Source organism: Chrysochloris asiatica, unplaced genomic scaffold (assembly GCF_000296735.1).
Source record: "Chrysochloris asiatica unplaced genomic scaffold, ChrAsi1.0 scaffold00001, whole genome shotgun sequence".
NCBI lineage: Eukaryota > Metazoa > Chordata > Mammalia > Afrosoricida > Chrysochloridae > Chrysochloris > Chrysochloris asiatica.
Genome location: NW_006408519.1, coordinates 53001837 through 53017773, shown reverse-complemented (window position 1 = coordinate 53017773; position 15937 = coordinate 53001837). Strand labels below are relative to the sequence as shown.

Here is a 15937-nt window from a genome sequence, read left to right as displayed (position 1 = left end):
CTCTGAGTATACAGGGGAACAGGGCAGTGTCCAGGGCGGGAGGGGCTCTGAGTATACAGGGGAACAGGGCAGTGTCCAGGGCGGGAGGGGCTCTGCCAGGTTGGAGAGCCACCAGTGCTTTCTGGCCTGGGGGTGGGAAAGAGCTGCCTTGCCATCAGTCCTGCTGGTCTGAGAACCTAGGAAATTGGTTTTCTAGGTCAGCGTGTGAGAACCCCCAGTACGCATTTGGGGCATGCGTGCATGTGTGGGAACACCTGCCCAACAGGGTTGGAATGTTGGTCAAAGTCTTGCCCAGGTGGGATGGCCCAGGTGGGGGTTGCTTTGCACATAGGCTCTGATCAGCCCTGCTGGGTCTGAGCCCAGAGTGTGAGGGGGAGCGTGGGGGCTTTGACACCAGCTTTCACGTTACCGGCTTGTGTGTGGGAGGACAGGAAGGGGGGCTCAGTTACAGGACAGAGTGACCGGGCTGTGGCCTCTGCCGCCTGGCAGGGTCAGCCCCACATGTGTGGATGGGGGCAGATGGAACAATGTCAGTGTCCCAGGGGGGCCCTGCGCAGTAGTGGCTCCGACCGCACCTGCCCCAGAGGCTCCCTGTGGTTAGGTTGGAGCTAACCTCACCTGGATTGAGGTGCTAGGAGCTGGGTCTGTGCCCCACATCCCCACACAACTGTCTTCTGCAGGCTGGGACCCCTTTCCCGAGGATGGAGGAAATGCAGACCACACTGGCTGAGGACGAGTATGCAGAGGACAGCTCTGATGAGGAGGTGGGGGCCTTCTGCTGGGGGACTGGACGGATGGAGGGTGGGGGCTGCCAAGGCTGTAGCAGCCCAAGTGGGCGTTCTGGCTCAGGGCCGCACCCTTCTGGAGTTTCAATTTGGGGTCTGGGACACATGACTGGTGGTGCCTGGGAAGGTGGGGGTGCAGTTGTGGGGCCAGGCCGGGGGCTATGCTGGGTGCTCTGGGTGGCTTGGGCTGCACTCAGCCAGCCTCTGCTGGGACCCTGTCCAAGAGGCTCCCTTGTGTTAGCCCCCATGTACCCAGGGTTGCCTGGCAGGCCCAACTGTTGATCTGTGGGCTAGGCTGAGGCCTACCATGGGCGGATTGGAGGTCCTGGGGGTGTGGGTGACTCCAGAGCGCTCTTCCTGAGGTGTCTTCCCTCACCATCTGGACCTGGGCTGCCCCTTGTGGATAGAGCCCCCAGGTACAGCCTTGGTGGTTATAGGCTCTGCTGCCCGCCGGTACCAGGCACTCCTGGGCCTGCAGTGGGTCAGGGGCTGTTCTAGTGTGGGGTTTGTTGGGTAGGGCCCTTTCCTCCGGAACCCTCTTGCCTACCTGGAGAGGCCCTGCTGTGGCCCTGGGGATGCGCCCCCTCCATGCATGGCCCCCCTTCGCTGGTTTTTGGCAGTGGCTCCAAGGCCTGGCTCTCTGCCCGCTCTGGGCTCTGCTGTGCGTTCAGAGAACAGAGACAAAACAAAATAAATTGGTTTCCTGGCCGGGAACGGCGGGCGTGCGGCGAGGGGCGCAGCGCGGCCCCCGCCCGTCTCCCCTTCCCCCTTCCCAGGGGCCCTGGCTGTCGGCAGCCACATCCTGTCGGCCGCTCTCTTAGATTTGGTGTGTGAGAAGCCACCGGTGAATGCCCCTCAGCGGAGGGAGGCGGGGGCAGCTCCCAGCCCTTGAGCGGAGTCCTGGGGCAGGCCTTGGGCGGCGCTGCAGGGGGTGTGTGGTGGGCAGCCTGCCCAGCAAAGGAAGCGGTGGGGGCGGGGCACTTCCTCCTGCGATGACTATCCCATATGGCGCTGGGACTGAGTGACGTGCTGTGGTAACCCCCCCACCCCCACCCCCTGGTTCCTGCCAGCACAGCCGGCCGGCGGCTCGAGGGGGCGGCAGAGCTCAGCTTTCAGGAGTCAGGCCAGGGCCTCACAGCTGCTGCCCAAGTCTGTGAGCGTGGGGATCGGGACCCAGTCTTTCCACCAAACCCCTGGGATGCTGCCAGAGTTCCTCTGCTGGGGGCACCTCTCCTCCTGCGGTTGAAGACTGTGCTCTTGGTGGGTGTTGGCCACGGTGCCGGAGGACCCTTACTCTCCACCTGGCTTCACTACAGTCCCTGGCACAGCTGGCTAGAAACCTAGCTCGTTCGGTGGTGGTTGTGACTGGCTGGGGGTACCAGGCTCCCTCCCACCCTCTGGAGGTCACCAGGTATGGGCCCTGCACAGAGATGTGGGGGGTCCTGGGGAAGAAATGAGCAGAGGGGAACTCAGCTGGGATTCCGGGTGGGGGGGCCCTCGGCCACCTTCTTCTGCCCTCCTTTTCACTACCCTGGCTCTGAGTGGTCGAAGGGACCTGGGGGTGGCGGGGCTTTGAGATCTCAAGCTGGCGGACCCCCCGGCACTGACATTGACCAGTTCTTCACATCCCCCAAACTCATACTGCTCCCCCCACCCCCCCACTCGGGTTGAGCAGGCAGGTGAGGGAGGGGCTCCCAAATGGAGCAAGGCAACCCTGTGGGAGCAGGCCCGCGCCGGTCGTCCGCCTGCCTGGCCCCCCCCTCCACGTCCACCCCACGCCTCCCCACACTGTGGCGCGCTTCACAGACGTGATCTCATCCTCTGCTGGGACCCCCAGGGAGGTGGGCAAGGGGCGGGCCAGAGCAGCCGCCTTTTTAGCAGCAATCCTTCCCACTCTTGTGTGAAACAGCTGAGAGAAACTGAGGCTGACCCTGGTGGCCTGTGGACACATGCTGAGGAAGCAGGGTGGGGTCAGGGCTAGGGTCACAGGGATACGGCTCGGCTGACTGGCCTGCAGGCCCCCCAGACTGGCTGAGCTGTAACTTGGGAGCCCACAGGGAGGGACGGCCTGTCTGCATCCAGAGCCCGCCATCCCCTCTGCTCTTGGGCCAAGCGCCGTTAATGGCTTCTCCCAGCTACTGAACGGCAGCTGCCTCCGTGCTGGCGGCCCCTCCTGCGCCCCGCCCGCCCGCCTGGCCGCAGGCCGGCTGGGAGCGGGGCTGGGAGCTGGGCTCTGGCAGCCGAGCCGATGGCTCAGGTTTCTGAGTGAGGGAGCAGCCGCCCTCCCCGCTGTTTGTGAAGCGCCGGCTCAACCCTGCTGCCTCTGGGGCCTGAAACTGCCCTGTCCGCCCTGCAGTACTCTCCCCGCCCCATGAGGATGCTGGCCCTGCCAAGCCCCCTGGTGTCTGGGACCTGTCCCTTCCCCTAGCAGGATGGGCCTGGGGGCTGAGGCCACCTGCCTGGCCCCCGCACCTGGAGCATGGGCATTGAGGCCCTAGGCCAGCCAGGGATCCGCTGGCCCAGAGCTTTGCCTGTCCTCTGCTCCCGGCTGTGGGACAAGCCAGGATGTGCCCGCATGGTCACTGGGCCTGCCCAGGCCAGCTGCTCCTCATGCCATATATCGCCCTGGCTGGGAGGAGTAGTAGGCAGATGGTGGGGTCAGTGTGAGGGAGGGGCAGGTGCAGCCCCCCAGTCCCTAGGGACACCAGTGTGGGGCAGGAAAACTCAGGTGATGGGAGCAAGGACGATCTGTGAGGAAGGTGGGATGTGCTTGTTAGGGCCCACGGGTCGGTTTAAGTGTGAGTGAAGCTCAGAGCTAAGGGCACCTTCAGAGGCAACCTCTGGAGCACCCAAACATGGAGCAATTCCCTGTGTGTGTGCCTGAGGAGGGGCAGATGGCAGTGATGGGTGTAGGGGAAGGAGGAGCAGGGAGACGCTGAACCCTCAGTCTCTTGGGCCACAGGTGGGTCTGACAGAGATGAAGGGGCTCGGGAGGAGCAGTTGAGGCACAGGAAGGCCGAGTGGCGCTGGGAGACCCGGGCCGCGTGCAGTGGGGGAGGCAGGAACACTGCCGGCATTGTAATCGGAGAGGGGCAGGGAGAGCGGGACCAGCAAGGGCGGCTGACCCCACACTCCCTGGGGACAGGTGGGGAGTGGGAACGAGGAGAGAGTGAAGGATTCCAGAGGTGGGCCGGCTTCCTCTCTTGCAGACAGACACCGGGGGCGGGCAGCCGGCCAGGCGTACCTGCACTTCCAATCTGGTCCTGACAGCTGCAGCCACTTTGGGGAGGGGGAGGGGAGGCAGCGCATCGAGAGGGAGAGCGGAAAAACCCCAGCCGACACATCAGCCAGTCGCTGGCCTGTGTCCGGTTCTGTCTGGTGGGGCGTGCGGCGGTGGGCAGTGGGGGACCCTGGCCGCATCCCCGGAGCTCTGTCCTAGTGGTGGCCCCCAAGAGGGCAGCCGGTCCTGGGTCGGCTGGATCCTGGGCTTGGGGTACCAGAGAGCAGTGCCTGCCCTTAGTGGGGGTCCTGGGCCCATTCACCCAGGGGGTCACATGTGTTTCCTGGCAGCCGCAGGTGCCGAGCAGGGCGGGGGTGCTGGTCTGGGCGCAGGCGGCTGGTGATGAATCATGTGGTGCGGCCAGCAGCTCATTCCCTGCCGGGGACAGGGAGCTGACAGCTGAAGCCGAGAGCGTTTCCAGCTCAGCCTGGCGGCTAGTGGCCCCCACCCTGGCCCCCTCTGGGGCGTGAGCACAGTGGGCCTGAAGGCTGCCATCTGTGCCCTATGTTGGGCTGAGCAGCACCTGCCATCCATTGCCAGTGGCTGCTCACTGCGCGTGGACACTCGGGCATTGGGGCACCCCTGTCCCAGGTTTTGAGTTTTGGTATGGTGCAGGGTAACAGAGCTCCTCTCCCACCCCCTCCCTCCCTCTCTCTCTCTCTCTCCTGCTGGCTGCTGGGATCTCAGCTTCGCCACCGGGAGCTTTGGGCTGCCCGCCCGCCCGCTCGCCCGCTCGCCAGGGCCTGCCAAGCTGCTGCTGCTTTGGAGCCACGGGCCATTGCAGCACAGTCCTGACTGGCCATAGAACCCCAGGGGACTGCCCCTGGCCCAGGCCTGGCTGTGTCTTGATTCCTCCTTTTTGTACCTGGAAAGGTTTCTAAACCCGAAGGCTTCCCCCTACTTGCTGGGATGGCGTGTGTAGAGGGGAGAGGGGGGCCCCAGCATCACAGTCCTCAGTGCCACTTCAGTACCACGACTCCCTGCAGCTCCTCATACCTGAGCTGGACCCTCAGGTTGATGGTCACTATCTCTCCCTGCCCTGGCTAGAGCATCCTCAGGTCTGCACCTGACTTGGTGCCCTCAGGAGACACTGATGCATGGCATGGTGTCTGTTGTGTATCTGTGCTCCGAGGTAGTTGTTCATTGGCCGTTGTCTTCTCGGGTTCCTGGGGCCGGGGGTGGGGTCCTAAGCACCCTAACTTATGGATGGGGGGTGGGGGCTCCTGGGGAGGCTGGGACAGACCCTCCACTTCAGCCCCCAGCTGCCCCGGGCCTGGGGTCCAGGAGGCTAGGGCAGTCCCCCACTGCCACCCCCACCCCCACCCCAGCTGTGGGCTCCTGCTGGATTAGGGAGAGGAAATTTGGGGTTAGGTTTCTCTCCGGATTGAGGCAGCCATTAGGGTTTTGTCCTGTTCTATTTCTGTTCGATTGGACACAGCCCCAGCCCTTAATGGCTCTGGCTTTGAGAATTTCCTCCAAAATGACACCACCACTTCCTGCCTCGCGTATCCCTGGAGCCCCATCTCGGCAGAGGAGTGGGTCGCAGGGGGTGGGCACTCGTGTTGGACCAGGGTTCAGCCTGTGTGTGTTCTGAACTGGTAGGTCTGGGAGCCAGAGGGGCTGCTGAGGGCTTGGCCTGGGCTGCTAGCCACATTGGGAACAGTGGCGGTCCCACACCTGGTGCTTGCCTGCTTGCTTCTTTCCACCCACCTGCTGGGAAGTCAGGCTTCGCTGCCTGGGCTCGAGGGGTCACCGTGAGGGCTGACTGTCCTCTTGCTTCTTCATTGTGCCTCGTGGAGCTCCCTGCACTGATCTATAATTGTCACCTGTAGGATTTGCATGGTGACCCAGGCAGACAGTGTGGAGCAGCCTCTGCGTGGGCCACCTGTCCCTCCTTGCCCTGAGGTAGACACTCACCTCTCCTTGCTCCTGACATGCTGGACTGGGGACTGGGAAGGATGGGCCCAGGCCTGGCTCAGTGGGGAGGTGACTAAGATGAGTAAAGGTTCTGGTTTTGGGTTAGCTATAGGGACAGACCCCTGGTCTAGAAAGTGCTTTAGCGCGCCTGGGTGGGATAGAGGTTGAGGGGCGCCGGTGTGTACCCAGCCTCCCTGTTCCTCTGCTGAGGGCTGGCTACCAACATGGAGCACAAACACACCGCTTGGGCTGTGTACCAGGTGGGTCCTGGGGCGCCTCGGCCCTCCCCAGCCTTCAGTGGCCCTCCCTTGTGTGCAGTGGGCAGGGGGGTGCTGCGTGGGCCTCTCTGCTCCCAGGTCTCCTCAGGGTGGCCCCGCTGGCCCTCTGCTTGCAGTAGCTCTTGGAGTGGACTGGTCATGTCCCCCATCCCTCTTGCTGGAGACGCTTAGGAGAACACAGCAACCCCCCACATCTGGAAGATACAGTTTTGTTTTTAATTTTACAAAATTTCCAGACTTTATATTATCATATCAAAGCACATAGTGATCCAGAAGAAGAAAACCAAGGTAGGATGGCAGCAGGTGGCGTGGGTGTGGGCTGGGCTCGAACCCCATGCCCGCTGCTGCCGCTGTCTGTCAGCCAGCCCCACTCCAGCTGGGCCTGGCTGACTTGGCCGCCCTCTGTCCTTGCCTCAGCCAGCCGGGCATTGGCGGAGGTCCTTCAGAGGGTCCACAGGGGCCGTCCTGGCTCGGCCCCCCCCAGCAGGCACCTCTGAGCTGGCTGGGCATCTCTAGCTCCGAATCGCCATCTTTCTGTCCCGTTCTTTGCTCTGCAGAGGGTGGGGGGAGCGTCAGGCAGGCGGTCCCAGGCCCCCCAGGTCGACCCCGCTCTGTGGCCCTCCCTCAGCTCTTCCCACTGGGTGCTGCTTTCTGGGGTGTGGGTGCTTAGGGTACCCTTTGCAAGTTCGCGCTAGTGTTCCCAGTGTGGAGCGCTTTGCACAGCCTAACATAAAATTAAATTTCCCAGATGTTCAAGCCCCAGGAGCCCAGGCTCAGAGCCGTCTGGAGAGGAAATGGGGATTGGAGAAAGCCGGGCTGTATTTTCTTCCCACTCACCCGGCCTTTCCGGTGCCACCAAGTACAGCAGGGCTGTAAATCACAGGGCACAGTGTTGTCGAGGCCTGTCCCCACCTGCCCCCTGACCCCCTTTAAGCAGCCTCCTGGCAGCAGGAGGGGCCCCAGGTGTCTGAGCCGGGAACCCTAAGAGTCCTGAAGGCCTGGAGCCTGGAGGTGGCGGTGGAAGGTCAGCAGGTGCCAGGTGGGTCTGCAGTTCTGAGCTGTGCAGTAACCCTAAGGCCCCTCCACGGCTTTCCTGTGGGGGCAGGGTGGGGGATCAGGGCTGCTAGAACCCATCCTGGTCCTGCCTCCTTGCCTTCCCCCAGACTCCTGCCTGGCCTTGGGTGGCCCCCTCTGTGTCGTCCCTGCCTCCTGCTCTGTCCTTTCCTTTCTCAGGCCTGAGGTTCCTGAAGTCAGGCCGGGTGGGTGGGGAAGGGCCTCTGGAGCTCACCAGCTTTCTCTGGTTGCTGAGGCAGAAGGTGCAGATCTGCTTGGGCTGCGCGTTCTCGCTGTCCCGGGACGGCGGTGGTGCCGCCGGCGGTGGACTTCCCGCACGCGCCGGGTGGTAGAACGCAGGCCCCGAGTGGCATGGCTGCCCATCGCCACAGGCCTCTCCCACCAGCAGCACGTTGCCCAGGTGCGAGATGTAGCTGGAGGCCAAGCGCAGTGTCTCGATCTTGGAGAGCTTGCGGTCGGCGGGCTCCGTGGGGATGAGCGTGCGCAGCGCTGTGAAGGCTGTATTGACGCTGTTGGTGCGGTCCCGCTCGCGCGCATTCGCCGTGTGCCTCTGCCTGGGCTCCCGGCCTGGGCGCCCTCCAGGTCCCGGGCCGCTCCCAGCCCGCCGGCCCCCGGGCCGCCGGCGGGCGCCCTGGAGGCCGCAGCGCGCCGCGTGCACACGGCAGGGCTTCTCGTCCGAGCCTGAGCTCTCGCTGCCGTTGTCCTCGTCCTCTGACAGTATGCTGACCTCGGGGCACAGGTAGCGGCCCGGAGGCGCCGCGCGCAGCATGGCGAAGGTCATAGGGCCGAGCCTTCAGTGCCGCCGCCCGCCGCGCATGCCGCCTCCTGCCTCCACGGGCCCTCGTAGGCAGCCCGGGCCTGGGTCTGCGCAGCGCCGGGCGGGGCCGGCTCCGGGCGCCGCGCACACATGTGCGTCCCGACCTGGAAAGAGCCGTCTGGCCTTTATACTCGGTTGGGCAGGCCCCGCCCCTGCCGCGTTAGCCCCGCCCCCATCCCCTGGAGGATCGTCCCTGCAAGCCCTTGTCCTGCCGTCTTCCCCGGGCCTCACTAAGGGGGTAAATCTTTGGAGCATCCGTCTCCCGGGGATGCAAAGGAAATGGGGGCCCTTTCAGCGTGGTACTGGGCCCAGGGTCTGGGTTGCATTCGCTTCGGTTGGGCCTAGGGGTCAAACGGCTTCTTCCCTTCAGCTGCCCTGCCCTAGCTTAACTCACCTATGCCCCAACGGCGCCCAGGCTGTGGAGTGGTCACACAGGGAAAAGGCAGTTCTAGGTCCTGCACTTAACCTCTCCACTTGCAGTCCTCCTTGTTTGCCGGAACTGATCTCCTTGCCCTTGCAGTCACTTAACGGTGGGGGGCAGACACTGGACCCCTAGACCCTTTGGGAAAGACACGGGATCCTTACCTATGAGGACTCAGGCTGACTAGAAATGTGGAGGGAAGGGCAGGGGCAGAGGAGTGGTGTGGAGGGGTCGCCCAGCTGTGTGCTGGCTACTGGACCCCTCCCCCACGTGGCTACTGTTGCAGGAAGCTGCTGCCTGGGAGTCAGTTCCAGAGATGGGCGGAGTGAGGTGGTGGTAGTGGTGGTGGCGGTGGTGGCTGGCAGGGGCTTCTACCAGGAATGTGTGTCCAGGAATGCAGCTGTTGAGCCTGCCAGGGGCAGTGTGGGGGCGACAGGGCCATAGAGGCAGGGCTTGGGGACGGAGGGGAGCCAGGGGCAGGACCTGCTTTAACACAGAGCAGCACCAGCTCCCCCTCCAGCCTGGTGTACCTCCAGCCTTGTGTCCCTGCCCTGTGGCTACCACTTCACTGCCTCAGGGCCCCACCAGGGGAGGGAGCCCACGGGTGATGAGGTCACCTCATTTGTGGCTGCCCAGAGCCCTGGCCAAGGAATTTGGCGGCGGGGGAGGCGCGGGGCTGGCACCCCTACAGTGGAAAATGTGAAGGTGCAGCCTCGGCGCCTCCGAGGCCGGGTGGGGGCAGCTCTGGTGGCTGTGCCACGTCAGAGCCAGGGCAGCTGGAGGGCACACTCAGGGTCAGGGTTGGCTGACACAGCTTGCCCTGCAGGATATCCGGAACACCGTAGGCAATGTGCCACTGGAGTGGTACTCGGACTTCCCCCATGTGGGCTATGACCTGGACGGCCGACGCATCTATAAACCTCTGCGTACCCGAGATGAGCTTGACCAATTTCTGGACAAGATGGATGACCCGGACTACTGGTGGGGCTGGGCCAGGGGTCTGGAGACAGGCAGAGTGGTCGGGCTTCGGGGAACAGGGCCATGTGACTTAAGTGGGTGGTTATTCCCAGGCGCACAGTGCAGGACCAGGCAACGGGCCAGGATGTGAGGCTGACGGATGAGCAGGTGGCCCTGGTGCATCGGCTGCAGAGGGGCCAATTTGGGGATGTGGGCTTTGACCCTTATGAGGTACGTGACTGGGAAGCAGCTCTGGGGGTGGGCATGCCCTACAGGGCTCGGTCTTATGCATGCTTTGCACCCCAGCCAGCTGTGGACTTCTTCAGTGGGGACATCATGATCCACCCAGTGAGCAACCGTCCTGCCGATAAACGAAGCTTTATCCCATCACTTGTAGAGAAGGAAAAGGTGTGTGCGGCTCCCATAGGGCCTCTTGCCATCAGAGTAAATACAACCATTACCCCAGTATATACCCCAACAGCACCCACTGAGGGATACACGCCTCAAAAGCGTGTCTCCTGCCGCTGCCTGTGCCCAGGTCTCCCGCATGGTACATGCCATCAAGATGGGATGGATCCAGCCTCGTCGGCCCCGTGACCCAACCCCCAGTTACTATGACCTGTGGGCCCAGGAGGACCCCAATGCCATCCTGGGACGTCACAAGATGCATGTGCCCGCCCCCAAGCTGGCTCTTCCTGGCCATGCTGAGTCATACAACCCCCCTCCAGAATACCTGCTCAACAAGGAGGAGGTGGGCCTGGCTGGGGGGAGGGGGGGCAGGAGGAGGGTAGAGGACCTCCCGGCCAACCCCCTCATCACTACCTGTAACCACAGCGCTTGGTCTGGGAGCAGCAGGAGCCCAGTGAGAGGAAGCTCAACTTTCTGCCACGCAAGTTCCCGAGTCTCCGAGCTGTACCTGCTTATAGCCGCTTCATCCAGGAGCGCTTTGAACGCTGCCTGGATCTTTATCTATGTCCTCGGCAGCGCAAGATGAGGGTATGTGGGTGGGCGGAATGTGCGGGTGGGCGGAATGTGCGGGTGGGCATGGCCCAGGGCAGTCAGTGACCATTGGCAAGCTGTCTGCTCAGGTCAACGTGGACCCCGAAGACCTGATTCCCAAATTGCCTCGGCCGAGGGACCTGCAGCCCTTCCCCACGTGCCAGGCCCTGGTGAGCATTGGCAGAGGCTGTGGGTGGTGGTGGGTTAGGGCTGCACCAAGAGGCTGCTCAGTCTCACCACTGCCTGCCCGCCCCCACCCTCTGCAGGTCTACAAGGGCCACAGTGATCTGGTCCGTTGCCTCAGTGTCGCCCCAGGTGGCCAGTGGCTGGCTTCAGGTGGGCCCAGGGTCAGAGGTGGCCCAGGAGGGTGGGGGATGTGGGGCGCTGCTTGCTGAGGGTCTTTGTTTTCCAGGCTCAGATGATGGCTCAGTGCGGCTCTGGGAGGTGGCCACTGCACGCTGTATGAGAACAGTGCCCGTGGGGGCTGTGGTGAGAAGCATCATGTGGAACCCCAACCCTGAAGTTTGTCTGGTGGCCGTGGCCGTGTGCGTGGGGGCTCGGGGGCTAGGGGACGGGGCAGCAGGGACGCCAGTGAGCTCGCTGAGTGTTGTGTGGCCCACAGAGAGGACGCTGTACTGCTGCTAAACCCAGCCCTGGGAGACCGGCTGATGGCCAGTAGCACTGACCAGCTGTTGGGTGCCTTCAGCCGTCCTGAGGAACCAGCCTTGCAGCCTGCCCAGTGGCTGGAGGTCTCAGAGGAAGAGCGTCAGGAAGGCCTGCGGTTACGCATTTGCCATGGCCAGGTGTGGGGGTGGCACAGGGAGGGGGCTGTGGAGGGCACTGGGAGTGAGCAGGCGTCCTGACTTGGCACATCTCTTCTGTCCCTGCAGCCAGTGACACAGGTGGCCTGGCATGGGCGTGGGGACTACCTGGCTGTGGTGTTGGCCACTCCAGGACACACACAGGTGTTGATCCACCAGCTGAGCCGACGCCGCAGCCAGAGCCCCTTCCGCCGCAGCCATGGGCAGGTACAGCGCGTAGCCTTCCACCCGTCCCGGCCCTTCCTCCTGGTGGCCTCCCAGCGCTGTGTCCGCATATACCACCTGCTGCGTCAGGAGCTCACCAAGAAACTGATGCCTAATTGCAAATGGGTGTCCAGTCTGGCTGTGCACCCTGCAGGTGAGGCTGCAGAGACGGAGGGGGGTGGGGTGGGGGAAAGGCCAGCGGGGGCCCTCAGGACCCAGGCCTCACACTTTGCCTTAGGTGACAACATCATCTGTGGAAGCTACGACAGCAAGCTGGTCTGGTTTGACCTGGATCTCTCTACACGGCCTTACAAAGTGCTAAGGTGAGGAGGGTTAAGGTGCTCTCAGGGACAGGGCAGTAGCCTTTCTATCCCACACCCCCCACCGACCACACTCCTCGCCTCCGGCCCCCCAGGCACCACAAGAAGGCCCTGAGGGCCGTGGCTTTCCACCCCCGGTACCCACTGTTTGCATCAGGCTCTGACGATGGCAGTATCATTGTGTGCCACGGCATGGTGTACAAGTGAGTATCCCCCAGCCCCCCTCCACCCCACGGCATGGCGTACGAGCGGCCACCCTGTGAACCCCCTTTCCTCTCCACAGTGACCTGCTCCAAAACCCTCTGTTGGTACCTGTGAAGGTGCTCAAAGGCCACACGTTAACCCGAGACCTGGGGGTGCTCGATGTGGCCTTCCACCCAACCCAGCCCTGGCTCTTCTCGTCTGGGGCTGATGGCACCCTCCGCCTCTTCACCTAGAAGCTGCCCACCCCGCTCCAGCACCTCAGGACCCTCACTCAATACAGCTCTCTTGTCTCCTCGCCTGTGTGCTGACTCTTCTTCCCTCAGTCCGCATTGGAGGCCCTGGGGCCCCAGAAGCAGAAGCCCTCCATCAGCACTGCTGGGGGCACATGGCTTTATTAAGAATCGAGGGGACTACTGTTCTCCAACCCATTTGCCCTCTGGTGCCTTTCCCACCAAAGGGTGGTCCTGGTGGCCAGGCCACTCCCACCCAGGCAAGGGCTGCAAAGCCCAGAACCAGTCCGATTGGGCCCCATGGGCAGGCTCAGGCAAACTTCACCAGGCGGCCCAGGGACTCGGCGGCCTTCATGCGCACGCTGGGCGCTGGGTCCTTCAGCAGGAGTTGCAGTGCTGGGGGGGAGGGGACACCAACCACCTGAGCTCTGCACCCCCCTCACCGCATCCCCCCCATCCCCCCGGGCACACTGGCGCCTGCACGTGGGGCCGCCGCCACCCTCCAAACAGGCCTCTCTGCTGGGAGGACTCAGGAGCCAACGGAAAGAGAGTTTTTCCTTTTTTAGTGTTTTTAAAGCTCTTTTGGAACAGTTAGGAAGTTTCCGTGAATTACTAGAGACGATGAGGTCACCAGTGACAGGGAAAAAATCCTTGAAATCCAGGAAAATCACTTAGCCCCTCTGGTGCCCACAGGGTCAGCAGCCCAACACGTTGGGGAGTTAAGGGTGACCCCCTGGCCAGTGGAGGGGAGCAGGCTGGGCAGTGAAGTGGGGGAGGGCTGACAAGCAGCTGGGGAAATGTCCACTCACCAGCCACAAGCTGCTCCAGGTCCACCTGATGCCGGAACTCAGGGTCTGCGTGGAGCATGAGGAAGCCTGTGACAGGAAGCAGGCCAGGTCAGGGTGGGCAGGTCTGCTAAGCCAGGGAGGGTGGGCGGCTCCAGGGCTCAGGTGCTCACCTGTAAACATGGGGGCTGCGGCCCGCACATCCTCCCAGCTGCTCTTGTAGTAAAATAGGTTAGTGCTCAGCAGGCGGCCCAACAGGTCAGGGAAGTGATGCATCTGAGGTAGAGGCCAGCAGTCCCCTCAGTCCTTCAGGCCCCACGGCCTGCTGCCCCTCTCCCGGCCCACCGCCTCACCGCCTCACCAGGTGTTTGCAGGTGGTGTTGAGGAACTCGCCAAAGTGCAGGCCGCGGCCCTCCTGAAGGTGCTTCTGGAAGGCTGCCGTCAGCTCCTCACATGCCAGGTTGGGACCACACATGCGCAGAGCAAACCTGCAGGCCTGTGGAGCACGGTGCTGAGCCCTTGCCCTGCCGCCCCTTGCCGCCACCCCCTTCCGCAACTCACGCTGACCACGGGGGCCTGGGGGTCCTGCAGGTGCAGCAGCAGGGGCGCCAGTGCACTGACAGTCTGCTCCAGGAACACGTCCTCACAGTCCCCGTGGCAGACCTTGTGGAGGTGTCCAAAAAGGCAGATGGACGCCTGTCGGAACTCCATCTTCTCCTGAGGGCAGAGGAGTGGGTCCCTGAGAATGGGAGGAGACAACAGGGGGCCCTATTCCAGGGGTCACCCAAGTCGAGGTCAGGCTGGCAGCCACAGGGCCCCTGCCTACACTGTCGAAGAAAGGCCGGATGCGGATGGCGATGTGCAGCAACACTGAGCGTAGGTCCCACGGTTCCATCAGACCCAGCAGCCTGGCCAGGCCCACCATGGCCTCCAAGGCCACCACGCTGTGTAGCTCGTCTGTGTCATCCAGCCCGCCAATCAGGGCTGTCAGGAGCTGGGGGCCATGGGCCCGCACCTAAGAGCCACCACACTTAGCAACCTGGGTCCTTGACCCTTAAATCTCACCCATGCCCGCACACCTCTCCGCTGCCCACCTTGTCGGGGGAACCCGAGGCCAGGTTGGCCAGCCCTCGGAGCACTAGCCGCCGCACGCTAGTGCACGTGTCCTTTTGCCGGGCTGCCAAGTTGTCGAGCAGCGACTCCAGAAGCATCAGGTCGTTGACCACATTGTTGCTGAGCAGCTGGGGACAGAGGAGACACCACCACTCAGTCCCAAGAACCCTTACCACCAGGGACACCCCCGATCAGCTCTACCCAGAATGTCCTGGCAGCAACATCAACTAGGGCAGGGTCAGGTCTGAAACCAAGGCCAAGGGAGGTCTGGACACCTACAGCAGCCCCACTCTGGACTGCATGCCTGAGGGCCCGCAGACCTGACCGCAGCAGCCACTGGGGACTTGGGAGCCCTGGTAAAGACCACCTCACCTCTGCCAGGAAGGCCGTGGAGGTGACCCTCTGGATCTTGTACACGCTGCTCTGCGTGGAGACCAGGGCCCTCATCACCAGTGGGAGTCGAGGCCCTGCGTGCTTCGCCATGGCTCTGGAGGAGGCAGGAGGCCAGTGGGCTGGGCTCTTGTCTGTTCTGTCCATGTCCCCAGACCTTGGTCCTGAGAAAGCATGGCAGCCCCACTCCTGCCTGAGTCCTCTCTAACTGGAGATCAGAAACGGGCCCACTGACACTGACCTACGCCTGTCTAGGCACACAGGAGATGGGGTTTGCTCACCTGGCTAGCCGGGTGACGCCCTCCTCGTGGCCCTCAGAGCTCCTCAGCAGCTCCCAGCCACCTTCCAGCTCCAGGTGCCGCACCACGTCCTCACTGCCCCCTCTCAGCAGCATGGCCTGCAGTGTGTCCACAGCAGAGCTGTGGGGACAGCTGCTCAGCTCTGTCGGCGCGCCCCTTATCTCTCTGTCCCAGTGCCCATGCCAGCCTTCATGGAGCAGGCCAGTGGAGTCCCCTTGCCACTAGTGAGCCCTGTGGGTCTGTAGCTCAGACAGTGGGCAGTGGGCACCGTGATCCCACAGCAACACGCTGGCAACCCTTTGGGGGATGGGATGGGGGTATTTCCCAGACACGACTTGAAACTTTGGCCCAGCCAGGAAGTCCAGGCAGGGGTCAGGGGTAATGGTGTTGACGGTGGTGCGGATCCGAGTACCCAGGGTGGCCATGCTGCAGGCCAATCCCATGTCAGTCGAGCCTACTTGCTCGGCATTGTTAGTGTCCCCAGAGCCACTTCCACAGTTCTACCTCTCTCCCTGGAACTTGCTCCCACAAGGCCTGTCGAATTGGCACAGCCAAGTCTGCACCACAGGGGACCCTGGCTCTTTGGGATCAGGGCAGGAGGGCCACCCCTCCCCAGGTGAGTTCTATTGTCCCCCAAAGCACTTCTGACTTCCTGCCCTGCCACTGAGCCAGGACTCCCACCCTGGCGGGCTCCCCTGCTGGAGAAGCCTGAGCTCCACACAGGAAATGAGTCTGATACTGTAACCTCTCCAGGGCCCGTCTGGAATCTGAGTCGGCCCCTCTCAGATAGAGCCCTTCCCGGCTCCCGGCCTAGGGGCGGGGCTACAACAGCAACCTGGCCTGCTGCCCTGGGAGACCACAGCCTGGTGGCCTGCTGTGAGCACCACGTGCGAGGCCCTCAGGTCCAGGCGTGGAAGGCAGGGAGGAGTGGGTGGGATTGGCTGGGGGCCAGCTGTCCTGAGCAGCCCAGTAGGCAAGGCCTTCCTGGAGGGCAGGGGGAGGGGTCTGGGGAAGAGGGCATGCCTGGTTTGGGACCTGTAACA

General features: G+C 63.2%; 3 protein-coding genes across 4 annotated transcripts in view; 1 reads left to right on the top strand and 2 right to left on the bottom strand.

Annotated features, from left to right (window-relative positions):
* Positions 1-12310, top strand: part of BOP1 (block of proliferation 1) — a 15127-nt gene extending 2817 nt beyond the window's left edge. The window contains exons 3-16 of the mRNA XM_006830881.1: positions 681-764; positions 9399-9553; positions 9643-9760; positions 9836-9937; positions 10068-10280; positions 10364-10525; positions 10618-10698; positions 10795-10864; positions 10941-11073; positions 11151-11331; positions 11419-11707; positions 11792-11876; positions 11969-12076; positions 12157-12310. Coding sequence (XP_006830944.1) covers positions 681-764; positions 9399-9553; positions 9643-9760; positions 9836-9937; positions 10068-10280; positions 10364-10525; positions 10618-10698; positions 10795-10864; positions 10941-11073; positions 11151-11331; positions 11419-11707; positions 11792-11876; positions 11969-12076; positions 12157-12310 — 1935 coding nt within the window. The remainder of the gene's footprint in view (positions 1-680; positions 765-9398; positions 9554-9642; positions 9761-9835; positions 9938-10067; positions 10281-10363; positions 10526-10617; positions 10699-10794; positions 10865-10940; positions 11074-11150; positions 11332-11418; positions 11708-11791; positions 11877-11968; positions 12077-12156) is intronic.
* SCXB (scleraxis homolog B (mouse)) lies at positions 6773-8115 on the bottom strand. Its single transcript, XM_006830775.1, has 2 exons — positions 7549-8115; positions 6773-6811 (listed from the first exon to the last, which is right to left on the bottom strand). Exons 1-2 carry the CDS (start codon positions 8113-8115, stop codon positions 6773-6775), a joined length of 606 nt encoding a protein of 201 aa, XP_006830838.1.
* Positions 12311-12617: 307 nt separating the features above from the next.
* MROH1 (maestro heat-like repeat family member 1) overlaps positions 12618-15937 on the bottom strand; it is a 60314-nt gene continuing 56994 nt past the window's right edge. For both annotated transcript variants that reach the window (XM_006830773.1, XM_006830774.1), the window contains exons 34-42: positions 14877-15014; positions 14578-14692; positions 14187-14333; positions 13919-14107; positions 13654-13809; positions 13454-13588; positions 13266-13368; positions 13117-13182; positions 12618-12703 (exon numbers count right to left, since the gene is read on the bottom strand). In XM_006830773.1, the coding sequence (XP_006830836.1) occupies positions 12618-12703; positions 13117-13182; positions 13266-13368; positions 13454-13588; positions 13654-13809; positions 13919-14107; positions 14187-14333; positions 14578-14692; positions 14877-15014 (1135 nt within the window). The remainder of the gene's footprint in view (positions 12704-13116; positions 13183-13265; positions 13369-13453; positions 13589-13653; positions 13810-13918; positions 14108-14186; positions 14334-14577; positions 14693-14876; positions 15015-15937) is intronic.

Excerpts from the sequence above, each read along its gene's own strand:
- SCXB (XM_006830775.1), bottom strand. The coding sequence starts at position 8,115 with ATGACCTTCGCCATGCTGCGCGCGGCGCCTCCGGGCCGCTACCTGTGC. Across the intron at positions 6,812-7,548 it reads TCAGCAACCAGAGAAAGCTG|AGCAAAGAACGGGACAGAAA; the intron begins GTGAGCTCCAGA and ends CACCCTCTGCAG.